At 53.0% G+C, this 19174-nt stretch overlaps 1 protein-coding gene across 5 annotated transcripts; it reads left to right on the forward strand.

Moving 5' to 3' along the window:
• The first annotated feature begins 1005 nt into the window (after positions 1-1005).
• On the forward strand, positions 1006-19173 carry KMT5A (lysine methyltransferase 5A). 5 transcript variants are annotated; one of them, XR_012066368.1, is made up of 9 exons: positions 1118-1248; positions 2223-2845; positions 5124-5914; positions 7399-7555; positions 10613-10832; positions 11227-11314; positions 15074-15133; positions 16393-16583; positions 17315-17524. XR_012066368.1 is itself a non-coding variant. In XM_072953269.1 (8 exons), exons 1-8 carry the CDS (start codon positions 1239-1241, stop codon positions 17523-17525), a joined length of 1059 nt encoding a protein of 352 aa, XP_072809370.1. In that variant the 5' UTR covers positions 1118-1238; the 3' UTR covers positions 17526-19173. The 5 variants fall into 5 exon arrangements, 4 of the variants coding, with proteins under 4 accessions (XP_072809371.1, XP_072809370.1, XP_072809367.1 ...); XM_072953269.1 differs by lacking the exons at positions 2223-2845; positions 5124-5914 and adding an exon at positions 6183-6304 and having other exon boundaries at positions 17315-19173; XM_072953266.1 differs by lacking the exons at positions 1118-1248; positions 2223-2845 and adding an exon at positions 6183-6304 and having other exon boundaries at positions 5224-5914; positions 17315-19173.
• Position 19174: the final 1 nt, after the last annotated feature.

Here is a 19174-nt window from a genome sequence, read left to right on the forward strand (position 1 = left end):
CATTTTAGAGAAAGTAAAAACCTTTATGTATTTATGGAAGCTGGAAGGAATCTTGGAGATGATAACCAGACTCCATCATTTGACATCTGGGTACGTTGAGGGCCAGAGAGCTGACATGATATACCAAAGGGCACACAGTGAGTGACAAAAGTGTCACTTCCTATTTTTTCGGGGCTTTCACATATTATCACCTTGTTTTGCTCTCGTACTTTGCTGGTGTAATGGTGGGGATTCCAAAATCTTCCTGGGGCCCAAAGAGAGAGAATGGATGAGTGACTTCTGCCCCTATATCCAGGAGGTGTCCCAAGGGAAGAGCTTACCAGTGTTCAAAGCAAAGAATACCCATGACACCTGTGCTTCTCTGGGATCATACTGACTGAGGCTCTCCTGGGTGGGAAAAGGTGCAGAGTGGTTTCCCTGGGGTTAAGGTAGCCCTCTAGTGGACTAACAGTCAAAAGACTGACCCAGGACCTGCAATTAAACTGCTGGGTGACATTGGGCGGCAAGTAAGTTACCTGTTCCCGCTGGTCCTCGGCTTCCCCATCTGTAAAATGGGTGGGTGTGTTGGGCTAGGATCCCTGTAGTTCTGGGAGGCTGACTCAGTTAGTTGGTAGGAGCTGTGCCAGCGGGTTTCGAATACTGGAAGAATAGACTGGATAAACCTTTCAAACCTAGGAGTGAATGGATTAAACTCCTGGAAAGGTCAAGGTGGTGCAGATATTAAACTGCTCAGAGCGGGGCTTCCCAGGCCATAAGGGGAGGTCGAGGGGTCAAAGGTCGTCTTCCAGGCAAACCCGAGAAAAACCGGAAGTCCTGAGCAGGTCTACTCTGAGCCCTGGCCTCCAGCCACGTGACTGACCCTCCTGAGGCGGAGCTTCAGCACCGGGAGGGCGGAGTTTGGGGCCTCCCAATGGCAGCAAAGGTGTCCTTCCAGCTCAGCCAATCAACGCAGAGAGACGGTAAAATTTAAACCCCCTCCCATCTCCTCCGCTGGGACCTGTCCTGAAAGCGTTTGTAGAAAGTGCGGCCGCTTGCCCCGCCCGCGCCGGGGAGGCGGGGAGAAGGGCGGGCTTTCCCTCCAGAGTGCGCCTATCACGGCGGGCTCCCCGGGGAGAGACGGGCGGCGGCACCAATCAGGGTAGCAGCCGGGGCCCGGCGGAGCAGTTGGCTACAGTTGTTGCAACTTTTTTCGAAAGCTGCGTTTCCCGGGAGATCCCAGGCGGTGACAGAGCAGGGCCATGGCTAGAGGTATTGGCCCAGGTGGCCAGCGCCGGGGCAGCTGGGGTCTGGGGTCGCGCTGGAGGTGGGACAGAGGTGGCGCGAGCGGCGGCGAGGAGGCGCTGTCCCGCGGGCTGCTCAGACTGAGCGCGGGTATAAGGGGGGAAGTGGGGAGGGGGGGCTGCGGAACCTTCCGTACCTGGCCACCCCCATGCTTCCGAAGCCCCCGGAAGCCCCCACACCCCCCTGCCTCGGTTTCCCCTCTGTCATGTGTGGGCACCCGCTGGCCTGCCTCTCCGGAGGTAATGGGGCCATATGTCAAAGCTGTTTGGAAACTGAAACGCTGGGCACCTCCGGGGAATGGTTGTTACTGATACAAATAGGGGAGAGGGCGAGGTTTCGCCTGCCTAGAGCTCTCTCTGGTCGAGAAAGTAGGTGACCCCAAGGCGAGGGCACAGATCGGTAACCTACATGGTGAGGAGCGCGTCGGAGTCTACACCGCGGCAGGCGCCTTCCTTTCCTTCCCCACGCCCTGAGTCAGCTCTGCGCCGCTGGGGCGGGGACGGGCCCCCATGGCCCACTTTGGGGTGAGGCGAGTCCCCTGGCACCTCCCAGGGCGATCCTTCGCCCCGCACCTATCAGGACTCCTGCCCACGGGAAATGGCTTGGGTGGGATTGTGCAGCAGCGAGGGAGGCGGTGTCCCTGCCTGAAGTTCTTTGCACACTTAGTTTGCTTCAGAACAGTAAGATCCACGTTATGCGGCAAAGTGATCTCCAATCGCTGGTCAGTTCCAGCCGCTGTGTCTCCTTCATGCAAAAATCTGAGCGTTATGGTTGAGTAGAATTATTACTTAAAAAAAATAAGTTGAGGTTTTAACTTTCCCTCAAAATTCCAAGGTATTACATGTTCGGAGGGATCTGCCTTAATGCAGTATTCTCCCTATAGAGATCATAATGAATAAGGATTCATTCAGCAAGTATTTACTGGACCTCTTTGTTTTCAGCCCCTGCACCCAGTTGCATCATTTACTCTCCCAGCATCCCTTTAGGGTCTTTTGGGACAAGATTTACCCAGATTATAATTAAGAAATGAGGCATCATGAACTTCAAGTTAAAGAGCTTCATAACTCAATCGACAGAGAAAATTAAGGTGAATATTTTCCTTCAGGAAAGTTGTTAAGCATCTCAAAGTATATTTACTAATATCTGAGTAATTTCTGTGACAAATCTGAATAAAGCTATGCTTCCCTGACTCATTTTTCCCATCACAGCAAAATCATTTAACCTACCTGTTTCAACAGTAGTCAATTTAAAAAAAAATAGCTTGCTCTAATTAATCTATGGGGGAAAAAATGAACCACTTTGTCACTGAACCACTTAAATACTTAATATGGGCAAATAATAATTACCATTGAGGGCCAGGTACTTTATTAACTCAGTTAACCTTTACAAACTGTTTTTTTCCATTTTTCAGAGGTGGAAGCTGAAGTCCAAAGTCACTGTCCAGACTCTGGCCATTCTGTGTCTTTATTCGTTCCACTCTACTTCCCTTAACTTATTCAAAGTGAAGATGAGTGTTCCCAGCTTCTGCCATGACAGGCTTACAAATCACCTTTAAAACATACTGGTTAGAGATTCTCTGTGACTCACTTGACCCACAAATGAGTAGTCATTTATTTCTTAGGCTCCATTATTCTTGCAAACCATTAAATTGGGCGTTTAGCGTGGTAGATATTGAATCATTTACAGTACTTCAAATGAAGGGTCAGTCTTTTCTTCTAGAAAAGCAGTCTTTGTTCCTAACTTGTAGTACACTTTGAGAGCCTTGCTGAGTCACACGAAGAAAATGTTCAGATACCAGGCAACTCCTCTCTGGTTTTGAAGTTTTACAATCTGGTACGTATTTACAGCCTTGAGGGTATTGGTTTGAGCAAGGTCAGTCTCTACTTTTCTCCATCTCTGCACCCACTATCAGATGGCCTCCTACTTGGTCTGCCTCTTTCCATTGTTACCATCTCCAGTTTATTATGCCTCAGCAGCTGGAGTGGTCCCCAAGAACACAGATGTTTATCATGTGGCCTTCAGTACTCCCCCCACCCTGAACCTCCCCTTTGCTCTTAGGATCAAATCCACAGCCCTCATCATGGCCTTCAGGGGTCTACTGACCTCTCTGGCCTCACCGTGCTCCATCTTTCTCTAAGTTCACTGTTGTGTCTTTAGCATGGGGCTGGGAACACTGTAGGTAGTCAGTAAATGCTTGTTGAATGATTGAATTGGTATTTTGGTGTCTGAGTTGGAGGAAAGCAGTATACATTTTTTCTGGTAAAGTACCCTCATACAGCAGAACTGGGTTCAGATCCCAGCTTCTTCACTATTTCAGTCTCGTAACCCTTAGGCAAGTGATTTATCTTTGCCAAGCCTTAATTTATACATCTGTGAAATAGGAATAGTACCTTCTCATAAATGGTTGGGAAGATTAAAGTAAATAATGCATTATTATCGGGCCTAACACAGTAAACATTCAAAAGTGTTAGCTATTAGTATCCTTGCGATTGAATTCTATTTCTGTGAGATCCCTGACAGCATTAAGGGTTTTTATGTCTGCTGATGGCTATATGTATTTGTTGTATATATATGAACACCTCATGTACAGAGACAAGAAAGTGTTTTGAAACTTATACTGAATGATTTGTGCTACATTTTCTAGGTACTAGAGCTGCAGAATTGAGAGGGATGAGTGCTAGACTTGTATTTTAATGTATCCCCTGCATTTATGGGCTAAAATAGAGAAAGCTCTAAAGTATGTGTGTATAGTGGAGGTGGGGGGAGTTAAAATAGTAGAGAATTGGACATAACTATCTAAGAAGCTGCTTCCTACTCCCAAACCATGATTCCCATGATAGTTTGGCAACAAACTACAAACCTTCTCTACCCTGCAGAGGTAACAGACACTGTTTCAAATGGCTCAACCTGGGTGTCACAATGTCACTTTAGAATCCTCTGTAACTCTCTGCATAGCCCCTTGGGTATTTAAACAGGCAGAGTGCCCTACCCCACTGGAGTTAGTGGTTGGGTAGGGATGGGGGAGGGCAATTTCCCTAGCCCTCCTCTGAAGGATGCTAAAGCACGAGCTGATTTGGGATGCATTGTCCTGAGCAGTGCCTTGCCATTTAATCCACTGTCTTATCCCTTCTAAGGGGAGGCAGCTACTTAAAGTGACAGCCATTTGTTTATCTGTGGATGTTGGAAGGTGCCCTGGGTGGGGTATGGCATTCATAGTTCTTGGTTGTTATCCGTGAGGATGCTGAGGCCTAGACTGGGGAAGGGACTTGGCTGTGGTCACAAAGCACTTCTGGGGCAGATGCAGGGAGAGATACCCAATCTTTGCCTCCCAGGCCATAATCCAAGCAGCAAGAGCTAGATGCCCCGAGGTGTCTTGTTTGCATCTATGACTTTGCACAGATACAGGGACTCTCTGGCCGTTGGCCCTCAAACCCTAATGGCTACAGCACATTGGTGTAGGGCAGTAAGCTATGTGGAGACACTACAGAGCCTGGAACCCCTGCCTGCCTAGGACATTTTCTCATTGGGGTAAAGGAGACCTGGGTGACTTGCTAAACCCTTCTGCGATACCATTGGCTCCTCCCTATTCATTTCCTCATCTGTAAACCGGAAGGTAGTGGCTGGGAGTGTAGGCTCTGGGGTCTGTTGGCCTGGAAATCTATTTCTAGTTCTGAGAACTTGGCCAAGCTCCTCACTTCTCTCAGCCTTGTTTTCTTTGTCTGTGGAAGAGATAATAATGGTGTCTACCTTCACAGGGCTGTTGTGAGGTCTGAATGAGATAACGTATGCAAGAGAAGCACCCAGTAAACATACCATTATAATTCCTGGCTCTATCTCCCCAGGGTCTGTACCGGTCAAGTGCAGACCGCCTCGGTTTCACACCTGACCCGATCACTTTCTAGTTCTGTGGCCTTGGGCAAGCCCCCTGCACCTCCCTGGAGCCTCAGCATCCTCATCGTGAACGGGTTTGCCCCAGAACCTGGCTGCCAGGGGCTTGCGGGGAGGATTAAATGCCCAGGAAGACGCTCCGTGCGCACCGGCGCACAGAAGGGCTCTCGCCTGTCGCGCTCACCGCAGCTGACTGCGCCTGGCACCGACAGGTCTCCCGAAATATCCGTTGAGCTGCAAGGGAAGGAGCCGGGCTATTATCATGTTTCCCACCCCTTCCTCCCCGAGTGGCTGAGGACGCGCGCGAGGGGGCGCGCCCGAGTCGGGATTCGTCGCGCCCGCGGGGCCCGCCCTCCCTCGCTCACTCCCTCCCTCCTTCCCTCCCTCCCTCCGGAGGAGCCTCGCAGCACCGCCCCTGCCAGCCCCCCTCCCCGGCCGGGAGCGGACGGTGGGCGGCGGCGGCGGTGGCGAGCGGGCGGGCCGCGGAGGACGCGCCGCCAGCGCCTCCTTCCCTGCGTCCTCGGTCCCGGGCCGGCCGGGGCTGCCGCGGCGCGCGGTGCCGGGCCCAGCCTCGCAGGCCATGGGGGAAGGGGGCGCCGTGGGGCGCCGCCGGCCCTTCCCCGGGGCGCCGCGGCGGCGCTGGTGGCGGCGGCAGCAGCAGCAGCAGCGGCAGCGGCAGCGGTGGTGGCCGGGCCGCGACGGCGAGGGCGCGGGGCGCGCCGCCATGGGCCTGGCCGGGCTGCAGGTGGGTGTGTCGGGCCCGGCCGCGCGGGGGGCGGGCGGCGCGCGGGGCCCGGCCGGGCCGGGCGGCGGGAGGGCGACGCGGGCCCCGGCCCGGCCCGGCCGGCCGGCCCCGGCCTCCCGGCGGTGCGGGCGGCCCACCGCCGCCGGGCCCTCGGAACATGGCTGCGGCGGGAGGCGCCACCGCGGCGCCCGGCCCGGGCGGCCCCGCTCCCCGCCCCGCCGCGCCCTGAGCGCCCCCTCCCCCGCTTCCCCCGGGTCCCCCTCTCCAGGCAGGAAGATGTCCAAGCCCCGCGCGGTGGAGGCGGCGGCGGCGGCGGCGGCGGTGGCAGCGACGGCCCCGGGCCCGGAGATGGTGGAGCGGAGGGGCCCGGGGAGGCCCCGCACCAACGGGGTAAGCAGGCACCCTCCCCGCACTCGCTCGGCGCGCCCCGAGGGGCCTTGCGGCCGGGCGCCCCCGCCGGCCCGGCTCCGAGAGCACGTGGGCGCGCCCGCAGCCCTGGGGCGGGGGTGCGGGCGGGGCGCCCGGCCGGGCAGCTTCCTTTTCTGCTGCCTGCCTGGGAGTGGCGTCCACACTCGCTCCGCCATGACCCTGGCAATGTTCGACCTCGGAAAAGTTTGTGTCTTTATGGCATTTCCATGCCCCGAGACCCAGCCACCCCGGTGGCTGCCTTCCCAGAGTGTGCGGGGCCTGCCCGGGGCCCTCAAGGAGGTCACGGGTCTCGCTGACTTGGTGTTCAATGGCTCACCAGGCAGAAAGGCCCAGCAGTGTTTCTGGGAAAGCCCTCCTCCGGTCTGCACTTACTCAGAGGAGAGGCCCCACACCCAGAGACACCGGCAGTGACCTGTACCGCCCCACCTGCCTGCCCACCGCAATAGCGACCGCCCTAAACGCGCTGGCCCTAGGCGTTGCTTTCACTAGCTCTGCAGTCCCCAGTTAGCCGACGAGAATTATCAAAACCACAGTCCAGTCCGCAGCCCTGGGAGGATTTAAGGGGGGCCTGGCTTGGGCACACAGAAGGCTGGGACAGTAATGGCAAGTCCTACCGGCTGACCTCACCACCGAGAAGTGGTCAGTCAGGTTCTCTGAGACCTGTCTCTGTGCTAGAAACTCCTGCCAGGGCAGTCAGCTCCTGCGCAGAGGCCGGCCCTTCAGATCCCAGCCTTGTTTACCCTGCTTGTTCTGACCTCCCGGAGACTGGTGGGTTACCTCCTTCTCATATAGACCTTTGTGGACAACTGGTTCTCCCCCTGGCCAGACGCCCCGCCTCAGCGACTGGAATTAGAGACCGACTTGGACGGGGTTGGGGGGGGGAATTCTAGACCCTCCACTGCTCTACTGGGCCTGGCTTCCCCTGGTAGCCCAGTTTTTGAGCGACGTTGTCTGTTTTTTTGTGGATTGTATCCTGATTGCCCCTTCTTTGCTTAAATGCTGTGAGATCTTCTTCTTTTTGAAGCCTCTTTCAGAATATGCGTTTGTCGTTTTAGGAGAACGTGTTTACCGGGCAATCAAAGATCTATACCTACATGAGCCCGAACAAATGCTCTGGAATGCGTTCCCCCCTTCAGGAAGAGAACTCAGTTGCACATCACGAGGTCAAATGCCAGGGGAAGCCATTATCCGGCATCTACAGGAAACGCGACGGTAAGCCTGTGATGCGGCCTTGTTCTGACCATGGCTGATTGGGTTGCATCCTGCATAATGATGCATGTATGTTAAATTTTTATCCAGCCCTCTCACGCCAGAGTTTGAAAGGTTTGAACCATGTTCTGTCTTGCTGTTGAGAAACACAGACACACGGAAAGGGTGGCCTTTTCCAGGGCATGTGCCCTATTGGTCTAACTGGTTCTCCCTGCTTTCACAAGTGGTAGCATGTCCTTCAGGCTTGATTAGTTGCCAGGCTGCAAAAATGCAGCACCTGACCTGCAGTTAAAGGGATTCATAGGTGCTAAAAGTGCAGAAGTTATGAGTCTGGGTTGTCCAGACCAGGCTCTTGCACTCCGGCAGAGTCGTGTGAACCCAAAGAACTGACTTCCTTCCCATTTACGAGATGGCCTTGACTTCAGTCCTAAATTTTCTTTCCACTCAAGTGTTCGTGCTACTCTCTGAAGCAGCATCCTCTGGAATGAGATTTGGAGTTAAACTATGGAGCAAGAAAATAAACGGTTACTGAAAATTCTGTCTGGCCCTGTAAAACATGCTGAAACCTCTTAGAAATCTTGCTCTAATCCAAATATTCCATTTTAAAGGGGCAGTGGGGGTGCATGAGCTTTCCCCAATTCACTGTGCTCCTTTCTAATTAACACTTGCCTTAAAGAAGCAGAACTCTGGCTACCAGCAGCTCCATACAAGGAAGCTTTGTATTCATTAACAAAGTGCCACAAGGGATGGTGTAGCTCAGCCTCTGGGGCCAGAACGGAGAACCCGGGGCAGGAGCCAGCCCTGGGCTTGATTCCCCTGGTGCATGGGGTGATGTTATTTCAGATGACTTAGGTTCTAATCCTGGTTCTGCCACTGATAAAAGGAAGGGGCGAGGGTAGTTTGCTGCTCTTTTTGAGCCTCAGTTCTCTCATCTGTGCAGTGGGAGAGAAGGGAGTCTTATGTTACAGGGCTGTTCTGAAGACCAGGTAAAGCATGAGTGCAGAAAGACTTTGTGAAGGCTGCATACTCAGCCCTTTCCCCCACTGGACTGCAAGCATCACGCCTGCTCCTCCCCGCATCTCTACGCAGGGTAGCACTCACCACACTGGGACTGGGGGAGGAGCTCTCTCCTGATGGTGGTTAGCCAGTCTCCCATCCCTTCTAGAACTGGGCAGAACATAGATTGTCCTAAATCATAACATAGTACACAAACTAGGTTGTTTGACTCGTGGTTTCACTAAATGGCAAAAATTAGAATTGGAGGCTGGATGTACGTTGGAGGAGACCCCAGGGGCCAGGCTCTTGTCCGTGACTCTCTACCTTTTTCCTGCCTTGACGCAGACTGACGTGACAGCTGACGTCCACGAGCACCGAACCCCACCCACTCCTAGGGTCATGCCGACGTCTCGGCCTTAACTCTCTCTCGTTCCACTCAGGAAGGCATGTAAGGGACTGAGAGTGCTCTGGATGGGTGCTGACATGTTTATTTTCCTCTTCTGTCTATTGAGATATGATTCTGATACCCTGAAAGTCACCATTTTAAAGGGTACAGTTCAATGCATATTCACAGATATGTGCAACCATCACCTCTGTCATGTCAAGTTCTAGTACATTTTCATCACCCCAAAAAGAAACCCTTTATCTATTCACAGTCATTCCCCATTCCTCCTTTTCCCTCCAGCCCCAGGCAACCGCTAATCTATTTTCTATCTCTATGGATTTGCCTATTCCGGACATTGCATATAAACAGAATCATACTGTATGTGACCTTTGTGTCTGGCCTTATAATGTGTTGGCATTATAATGTTTTCAGGGTTCATCCATGTTGTAGCATGTATTAGTACTTCGTTCCTTTCTGTGGCTGAGTAATATTCCATCATGTGGATAGACCACATTTCATTTACCCATTCATCAGCTGATGGATGTTTGGGTTGCCATTTTTTTGGCTGTTATGAATAAGCTGCTACAGATGTCCGTATACAGGTATTTTGTGTAGACGTGTGTTCTTAATTCTCTTAATAGAAGCTTAGGATTAGAATTGCTGGGTCACATGGTAACTCTGTGTTTAACATTTTAAAGAACTGCCAAACTCTTTTCCAACGTGCACCATTTTACATTCCCACCAGCAATGTATTATTTACTTCTTTTTATTATTTATTTATTTTTTTGGGTGGGGGAAAGTAATTGGATTTATTTATTATTTTTTTAATGGAGGTACTGGAAATTGAAGCCAGGACCTCGTGCATGCTAAGCACGCATTCTACCACTAAGTTATACCCTCTCCTTATTTACTTATTTTTAAAAAGTAAATTATTTTCTGGAAAAAAATAGTTCAACACTAGTGCTCCACAGCTATTTTTAGTAACAAGTCACTTGCGACATCCCTCGCAACATACTGACGGCTGTCGGGGCACCGTGCTGAGGACCCCGATGAATGCCGGGCTTCAACCGTTACAAAAGGGAATTTTTTTAAAAAGAGTGAAATGAATCACGCCAGGCAGCTCTTGGGGAAGCGGTCTCTACTGGGAGAGGGGTTCTGTTTTATTGCCTTACTCCTGTCCACCAACGCTGGCCCAGCTCTTTAGGAATCTAGCCTTTTATTCTGGGGTCTGCAGCCCACTTCCCGAGAAGCCACTGAGGGAGCCCTCTTGCCAGTGTTGTGGGCCGTGGTGCTTCTGCTTGAAGGGCTCGTCCCCTCAAGATGCAGAAAACCTCATGAGTTGATTAATATGGTGGGAGGAATCCTTTCACAATGTGTATGTCAACTCACCATGGTGTAACGTTTCGAGTATCTTATAATTTTATATATCAGTTATACTTCAACAAAGCTGAAGGGGAAAAAAAATGTGGAAGACCAAGAGCTCTGCCTGGTGTCTGGGTCAAAAAGTAAAGCCATATGCTTTTCCCAAGACACCTGTCAGTGGACACCAGGCTTAACAGCCCAAGGGCACTGCTGCCCCACACACTGGTGGCCTTCTTAGATAGAACACAGCCGAGGGCTAGGAAGCGGGAGACAGAGAGTCTGGAATAAGCCTGTCTCTCTCCATCCTCTGCCCACAGAGAAAAGAAACTCTGGGAATGCCATGCGAAGCACCATGAAGGCCGATGAACACAAGATCAAAGACGCCAGGAGGGGTCCCCTGGCACCTTTTCCAAACCAAAAATCTGAAGCTGCAGAACCTCCCAAAACCCCAACCTCGTCTTGTGATTCTCCCAATGCAGCCGCTGCCAAGCAAGCCCTGAAAAAGCCTGTCAGGGGCAAACAGACACCCAGGAAAAAGTAAGTGCTCCCTGGGGCTCCCCCGCGCTCACGCAGGCAGCCTGGTCCTGATGCCAGTGCCAGCCGGGGGGAAGTCGTCCACTGTCTCAGCCCCTCTCGCAGTAAGGCTCAGACATCTGAGTTCCCACCAGGGGCACCGCTGTCTGTCAGCATCTTGGTCTGGCGGGGTCCAGAGCTCAAGAGCCCCGTCCCTGCCGAGAGTAGGCAGCCTGTCTTTGACACTCGGAGGCCCCCGTGGGCAGGTGAGCCTAAGTGACCCCAGGCCCCAGTGGACAAAGGTGTTTAAGTGACATTGTTTCCAAGGAGTCCCCTTCCTAAGGGGTCGTGTGCTTCCTGGATGTGAATGTGGTCTCAGTGCTAAGACTTGCTTCCTCCTCTTCCTTTCCCACCCCAGAGCTCAAGGAAAAACGCAACAGAATCGCAAACTCACAGATTTCTATCCAGTGCGAAGGAGCTCCAGGAAGAGCAAAGCTGAGCTGCAGGTAGAGTCACGTGGTTCTGCTTCCAGCTCCTGGAGGGCAGGGCGGCCCAGTGGGCAGCGCGTGGTGCGCACGGCCGGAGCTCTTTGTATCATCTTGGGACAGGTCTCTTGGCCTCTGTGGCCTTGGTGTTCTCCTCCGTCTCGTGGGGTCATCATCACGCGCTAGGTCACCTTGAGGCTTGGTTGAGATGCTTCTCTGAAGGAGGCTTGTCGCTTGTGGGACATGGGGTGGGAAGTCAGGGGTCACCACAAAGGGGGCTTTTCCAGGACTTGTTGCAGGGCCATTGGAGCGTGGTGTGCCAGGCTGCGTGTTCTGCCAGAGGCTTTTTTGTCCAGAAGTTTCTGTGTCTTGAGGTGAAGAGCAGTGACTTGGGAACTACTCACTGGTTAGATGACCTTGGGCCAGTTACATAACCATTCTGTGCCTTGCTGTCCTGTCTGTAAGATGGGATAATAAACATATGGGCTTGTCCAGAGGATTAAATCTGTTAATGCACGTGGAACACTAGAACTGAGCCAGTGGGCACCAGTTAACTCTTGTCATCACCTTTGTCTCCCAGGGTATTGTCCCTTCCGAGGCTCCTCTCTGCTCTTTTTCCCCCGGCCCTGGCCCTGGGAACATGTGAGAACCAGGCAGGAAGGCCAGCTGGGCTGCGAGGCCCCGCCCACTGTGTTTGCCAAGTGCTGAGCTCTGCGGCAGTCAGTCAATATTTGATGCAGTGAGGTGTGGCTGCTGCCTCCCTGTGCAGGAACCCCGGGTGTGGCCCGGCCCTGCAGCCCACCGGCTGCTCTGCTCGCCCTCCCACCCGGGCATCTGGGCTGGCAGAGCAGCCTCGAAGCCTGGGAGTCGTGCTCAGGGTTGCCACCCCTGCAGAGACGCGGGGACCCGGCCTTGTGGGTGTTAGTTAGCATTTCAACCCACACAGACTCCTTCAGCATTGTGATATCAGCTCTGTGGCTGTACATGTGGTGATCGCTCTCTTTCTCACTTTTTCTTTGACTTGCCAGGGCTTCATTTAAAAAAACTGTAAAAGGGGGTCCATTTCCCCCTAGAGAGGAGCTTTGGCTTTATTTCCTTAGAAAGGCAGTGTCTTTCAGCCAAGAACAAGCTGTTACAGAATGTTCGTCTGCAGTGGAGGCTGTGCTCGGTCACTTAGACAGCACTGCAGAGGGCGAGGCGGTGCCAGCCCCGAAGCCGGGACACCGCCTGGCCGCTGCCCACACAGGGAGCCTGGGGTCCACCCAGGGCCGCCGTGGGCTGCAGGGTGGGGGCAGCTGAGTTTGCCTTTTTAATTAAAAAAAAAAAAAAAACCAAGGGCCTTTCTGTTCGGAGGAGTGAAGGCTACCGTGGGACATGACACGGGTCTACTGAATCTTGCAGCAGATGGGTGGAAGGGAGCAGGCACTTGGTCCCCAGAGCTGGGTCTGCAGGCACAATAAAGCTCGCCCTGTCGCTGGACGCCGAGCCAGAGGCCGGGGAGCACCATGCTTGCCTTTCACAGTTTGTGTTGGCTCTGCTCAGAGCACCATGGCCAGGTGGTTGCAGGCCAGGATAGCCAGGCGGCTGTTGGCTGGGGTGGTGGGGCTGTGGCTGGCAGGGTGGTGCCTTCTCTTGGTGGCGGAGGTGAAGCCCGGGGGTGGGGCAGCTGGGCCTCATCTGAGGGGGAGGTCAGGCCTGACCTGACCGCCCTCCTGGGCTGGCCAAAACCGAGGCCCAGGCAGGCGGGACGTAAGAGGAGGATGTGGGTAGCTGAGGTGGAACAAATAAAGAGCCCTACAGACACCTTGCCATGGCCAAAGACAGAGTGGGCGGGGCCAGGCCCAGGGCAGCATCCAGGGCCAGGACAGGAGGGTGGAAACTGGGCCTTGGAGAGATGCCCTGTACCCCTCATTTCTTAGCCATGGGGGCCCCTTCGCTGGTTGGCTTGGCTGTGGGTGGAGTGACAGCCCACACAGGGGCAGGGACTGCATTGTTGGCAGTGCTCTGGCCTCGTCATCCCCAGCCCAACCCTGGCCTGATGTGCCGGGCAGCCTGCTGATTCCAGCTCGGGAGTTCCTGCATCCCTCCCTCTTTCCTGTTGGCAGGCCCTCCCCCTCATGCAGGCCTTGCTCCCTTCCCAGTCAGGCCCTAGACAGTCCCTGCCCACATCCCTGCCCACACCCCTGCTGTGGGCTGCTGCCGGAACTCTTTAGGAAGCTCAGAGCTGGTTGTTTGCGTGCCCCAAACCCCTGAGACTCCAGAGCGAAACCCAGACTAGGGCTTCATATTCAGGGCATCTGGCCTGGCTCCTATTCTCCTCAGCTCATCTCCTCTGCCCTGTTCCGTCAGAGCAGGAAAATCCCCCGTCGCCTATCCCACTTTCCCATGATTACTCACATTTATTCTGCTCACTGGTCTTGGCACACTTGTAACTAATTAACTGTTCAACAAGGTGACAGTGCGCTCTGTGTCATTGCTTTGAGGGCTTATGATCGCCAGGTACCGTTCTAGGCCAGGAGACTCCACCGTGAGCAAGATCAGGCCCTTGAACTCATGGAGCGTATATTTAATTGGGGAGCAATTAACAACAACAACAACAATGGAAAAGCAAGATAATTTTCGCTAGCACTCTGACACTCGTTAATAAATCAGTAGGTAGGTAGTTTAGCCACAGTAGGGAAGTTTCTCCAAGGAGGTACCTTTTGAGCAGAGCTTGGAAGGAAGGGAGGGAGCAAGCCAGGCAAAAGGATTAGGGAGAGGATATACCAGGCAATGGAATGGCAAGTGCAAAGGCCCGGAGGTTCCTACAAGCCTGGCCTCTGTAAAAGCCAGCCAGTGTGGGCCAAGCAAAAAGATACAATCTCATTTACATTTTTAAAAGACCCCTCTGGCTGCTCTGCGGAGAATGGGGCAGGAGTGGAGGGGGTTGATGGTCAAAAGCCAGAATACCAGCAAGGCAGCTGTTGCAGGTGTCCAGGCAAGCACAGGCGTGGCTTGGCTAGGGGGCCGTGATAGAAATGGAGAGGAGTGGACTGGGATTTGAGACTGTCTGGTGGACCTCTGTGTGTGTGTATGTGGGGGAGGGGGCTCTGCTGTTCCAGCCACTCCCATATGTGCCGTCCTACTTGGTGAGGGTCCGCGCTGGTGAGTCATGCCAGGTTGGCGCTTCCTGTCTGTTTTTGTTTAGCTCTTGTTGGTTCCCTGGTGTCCCAAGGCAGGGGTGGGCATGGTAACAGGGGGGAGTGGCCCCAGACTAGTGTCCACTCCTTTACAGCTTCTCTGTTCCTGGCATTGTTGACTCTGGGGTGGGAGGCCCTCTCCTCATCCATGGCAGCGGCTTCCGTGGAGACGTAGCTTAGATCCTAAACAGAGATGTCTGCCGGGGCCATCAGATGGGAGGGACATGGCGCACACACATGCCCCGTCTAAAGCACACAGCCTCTGAGCAGCCCTAGCTGATTTTATATGAAGTCAGATTTCTGGTTTTTAGATGTCAGCGATTCAGATGTTTTTTTGAAACACTGCATGGGCCACACAGAACACAGCAACAAGCCTGCTTCTGCCCTTGGGCCACCTCTGTCTCCCTCCTGGTCCAGTTGAGCCCCAGGCGATGAGTTGTCCCCTAGATGGGCAATGAGGGGAGGATGGGATCTGGGGAGCCTAGGCATCTTTGGGGACTGATGCCACAGAGGACAACTGGGCAGCCCGGAGAGCCAGGGCTACAGGAACAGGCCAGCGGAGGATGCTGATGCTCTTGTTTCTTCTTTCTTCCCCACCCAGTCTGAAGAAAGGAAAAGAATAGATGAACTGATTGAAAGCGGGAAGGAAGAAGGAATGAAGGTAATTATGGGGCAGCAGGGCTGGCTGCAGGGAGGCGCAGGCCGTGAAGTCGCACCTTCCCTGGTCCGGAGGCCAACATGCTGCTTTAATCCTCTGATGGTCACTGTGACTAGGCAGGCTGCTTCAGGTTGTCGAGAGGCCAGACACTCAAACTATCGTTAAGGGAATGCCTCACGAAGGAAACAGAGCGGGCTTTGTATGTCAGATGTTATCCTGAGGAAGCTTCTAAAAAATGATGAAATATGTATGACATAAAATTGACCACTGTAACCATTTGTTAAGTATTCAGTTCAGCGGCATTAAGTACACTCTACATTCACAGTGTGGTACAAGCATCATCTCTGTCTAGTTTCAGAACTTCTTCGTCCTCCCAAGCAGAAGCCTGGTGAGAGCACAGTCACTCTCATTCCCATCCCCCAGCGCCTGACAGCCACCCGTCTCCCTTCTGTCTCTGGATTTGCCTGTTCTGGGCATTTCATACAAATGGCATCAGAGAATATGAAGCCTGTTGTATCTGGCTTCTTTCATTTAGCATGAGGCCTGGGGAAACTTTTAAAAGGATAAAGATAATTTTTTTCTAAACTGCTTTGCTGGGAAATGGCCCTGCCCAGGAGATTTGCTTTCCTCTTGGTATATTTCGGACACATTGGGTGGATGAGGGGGAGTCACTGCGCAGCAGTGGCCAGGTCGATCTGGCTTGGGGCCTGGGGTTGGAAAGCTCAGCTTCCACCCACCATCTAGAGGGATCTGAGTTTAAGTCTGGCTCTCTCAAGCAATCATCCCCCACCAATCTCTGTTTATAATGGAGTGAGGAGAAACCCGGGAGGTCAGTGATGGAGTAATGGAGAGACTCAGAACACTGGGTCCTGCTGCCCCCCCAGAGGGGCTGAGATGGGGTCAGAGTTTGTGCTGCATCACTCCCTACCTGCGTGGAAGCTCTCTAAGCCCGTTTTCTCATCTGCAAAATGGGGGGGACGGCACCCAGGTAGCAGATCGCATGAGGACCCAGGGTAACAGTGCTCTGCAGATGGGCACAAGGGAACCCCTTGGGGTGATGGTATGTGGCAATAGCCGCACGGCTGGGTGCATTTAATCATCCCCATCAAACTGTACGTGTAAAATGAGTGAATTTTATGACCTACCTCACTAAAGCTGTTTAAGGAACACAGTGCAGACCTCTGGCACCCTGGCAGCTGGCCATGTTCGGCGGCATTTGTTGCTATTATGAACCAACGCTCTGTCTCGGTGCCTCCCAACAGATTGACCTCATCGATGGCAAAGGCAGGGGTGTGATTGCCACCAAGCAGTTCTCCCGGGGCGAGTTTGTGGTGGAATACCATGGGGACCTCATTGAGATCACCGATGCCAAGAAGCGGGAGGCTCTGTACGCACAAGACCCCTCCACGGGCTGCTACATGTACTATTTTCAGTATCTGAGCAAAACCTACTGGTAAGTCTGCTAGTGCTCTTAGCTGTGTTTCCCCAGCTTGGCATAGGTCCAGCCAAAGAGCCCCCGAGGGCATCCTGGCTCTGCCACTCCCGCTTCTGTGTAGTTCTTGCTACCTAACCAGTTTTCAAAGCTGTGATGTAGCTCTCCCCGCTTCCTATTTTTATTTTGGGGGATTGGAGCGGTCCAGGATGCCACCTCGTCGGACAAGAGGTGGACCAGTCATGTAAAAGCCTGCTTGGGGGGCTCACCTGGCCGCTCCCTCTCCGGGCACTTGGCCACAGCAGCTCGGAATCGCTGACTCTTCTGTTCTCCATGTGGCAGTGTCATTGATTGTTTTTTTTAATAGACTATATTTTTCAGAGCAGTTTTAGGTTCCCAGCAAAACTGAGTGGAAAGTACAGAGAGTTCCCACCTATCCCCGCACACCTCCCCCAGTATCAGCACGGCTGATTTTTGTTCATTTGTTTATTACGCACAATGCCACAGTTGCCTCCGGTGCCGCCACAAAGAGCCTTTTGCGTTCCCCTCTGCGGCCTCCCCCGCCTCAGTCACCCTAGTCAGCGCCTCCCCGGACTCCTAAAGATATTTTTTCGAGTCGAATTGCTCTCCCAGAGACGGGGCTGTAAATCACCATCACCCCAGAGCTGAGAGCAAGCGTGACTCTGGCTAGGTTCAAAAGCTTTTTTATCAATTTAACCCTCCGTCTCCCTCCCTCCCTCCCTCCCCGCCAGCGTGGATGCGACTAGAGAGACAAACCGCCTGGGGAGGCTGATCAATCACAGTAAATGCGGGAACTGCCAGACCAAGCTGCACGACATCGGCGGCGTGCCTCACCTCATCCTCATCGCCTCCCGCGACATCGAGGCCGGGGAGGAGCTCCTGTACGACTACGGGGACCGCAGCAGGGCTTCCATCGAAGCCTACCCCTGGCTGAAGCATTAGCCCAGCGGCCCCGTTCCCCTCCCCGCCTCCCTTCTTCAATGGACAAAGTGCCCTCAAAGGGAATTGATTTTTTTTTTTTACACACTTAATCTTAGCAAATTACTTCAGATGTTTTTAAAAAGTATATTAAGATGCCTTTTCACTGTAGTATTTAAATATCTGTTACAGGTTTCCAAGGTGGACTTGAACAGATGGCCTTATATTACCAAAACTTTTATATTCTAGTTGTTTTTGTACCTTTTTTGCATACAAGTCGAGCGTTTGTGCTTCCCGTGCAGTCAAAGACTCGGCACAGGTTTTAGAGGAAAGAGTCGAACATGAACTAGGAAGCCGGGCAATGCTCCTGCCTCCAACCCAAGAGCCAGGACTGTCCCCCACCCCCGCGCACCTCCGACGTCCCAGTGCAGGCGGGCATGAGGAAGACGCCGCCTCGCCATGGCCTGGCTGGGATGTTCCCAAGCTCTTGTTTCCTGACATCTCGACAGGCGCACATTGAAGTGTATGAATATTTTTTAAAAAAAGGTTTCACAGTAAGATAGTCTTCCCCTCTGCTTTCTCGAAAGCTCACTGACCCGGCGGCTCACGGGCCGGGCCTAGAACACTCTTCCACGGGCTGCCGCTTTTCTGGGCACCTCGCAGCATCAGGGCGGGGAATCAAAGCAGATGTGGGCAGGGCAAAGCATCGCTTACCTGGCCCTGCCGGCGCAGGGTTTCCCGAAACTGGTTGATTTCTTTATAGAAATGTGAACACTGAGTTTTATTTTAAAAAGTAATAAAAAGCAAAAAGCAAAAAGACAAAAAAAAAAAACCACAGAAGACAACTTAACGTGTATATAGGTCTTGAAGTGAGTGAAGTGGCTGCGTTTTTGTTTGGGTTTTTTTTTTAAGTTTTTTTTTCTTTTTTCCTTGGTTTTGTTTCTGTAGAAGAGATTTGAGATGGTACACTATTCTAATCAAAAATAAAGTTTTGTAGTGGGACCAGAAATTACTTACCCAATCCCCCCCCCAACCTCAACCCTGATTCTGCCGGGTTGAAAGTTCCAGACCTGCTGTCAAGGCTTTTGTTTGTCAGACCACCTGGTGTCCTTCCTGTGAAAATGCCGCCATGAACTGAAGGGTGAGCTACATGCCCTGAAATGCAGGGCCCCCCACCCCAGCTGCTGGGGTGCAGGGGAGCGGGCAGGCCAGTGGCCCAGGGATCATGGCTGAGGGTAAAGTTTTCACCTTGACTGTGACAGGAAGAGCAGGTAGCTTCCTCCCCAAGGGGGACCGATTCCCGCTTTCTGTTAACCTGTAGTTTAGGGGCCGGGGCTCTGGAGCTGTGACCTGGGGTCTCCCGGCCCCCCTGCTCCCAGGTAAATGTGAATGGAGACAGGTATGAGAGCCTGTCCTCAACTTTGATGCCCTCAACCCCGGCCTCACGACGGTGCTACCTAAGAAAGTCTTCCCCCAACCCGCACTTGCCTGGTCAGCGGTCAGCGAATTGGAGGAGGATCCGATGGGAGTGTGTAAATGTGAGATAAAAATGTCTTGGTTGTACCTGTTTGTGGTTTAGCTTTGTATTTAAAAGAAAAAAAAAAGGAAATAAACTTGAAAATTATTTGTCATCATAAAAATGAAACAAATTAAAATATTTATTGCCAGGCGAG

This window comes from Vicugna pacos, chromosome 32 (assembly GCF_048564905.1).
Source record: "Vicugna pacos chromosome 32, VicPac4, whole genome shotgun sequence".
Taxonomy (NCBI): Eukaryota; Metazoa; Chordata; class Mammalia; order Artiodactyla; family Camelidae; genus Vicugna; species Vicugna pacos.

What these genes read in the sequence shown, in the direction of transcription:
- KMT5A (XM_072953268.1), top strand. Translation starts at nt 5,750, where the DNA reads ATGGGGGAAGGGGGCGCCGTGGGGCGCCGCCGGCCCTTCCCCGGGGCG. An exon ending in AGAGCAAAGCTGAGCTGCAG is followed by an intron (nt 11,315 to 15,073) that starts GTAGAGTCACGT and finishes TTCCCCACCCAG; the next exon opens with TCTGAAGAAAGGAAAAGAAT. An exon ending in GGAAGGAAGAAGGAATGAAG is followed by an intron (nt 15,134 to 16,392) that starts GTAATTATGGGG and finishes GCCTCCCAACAG; the next exon opens with ATTGACCTCATCGATGGCAA.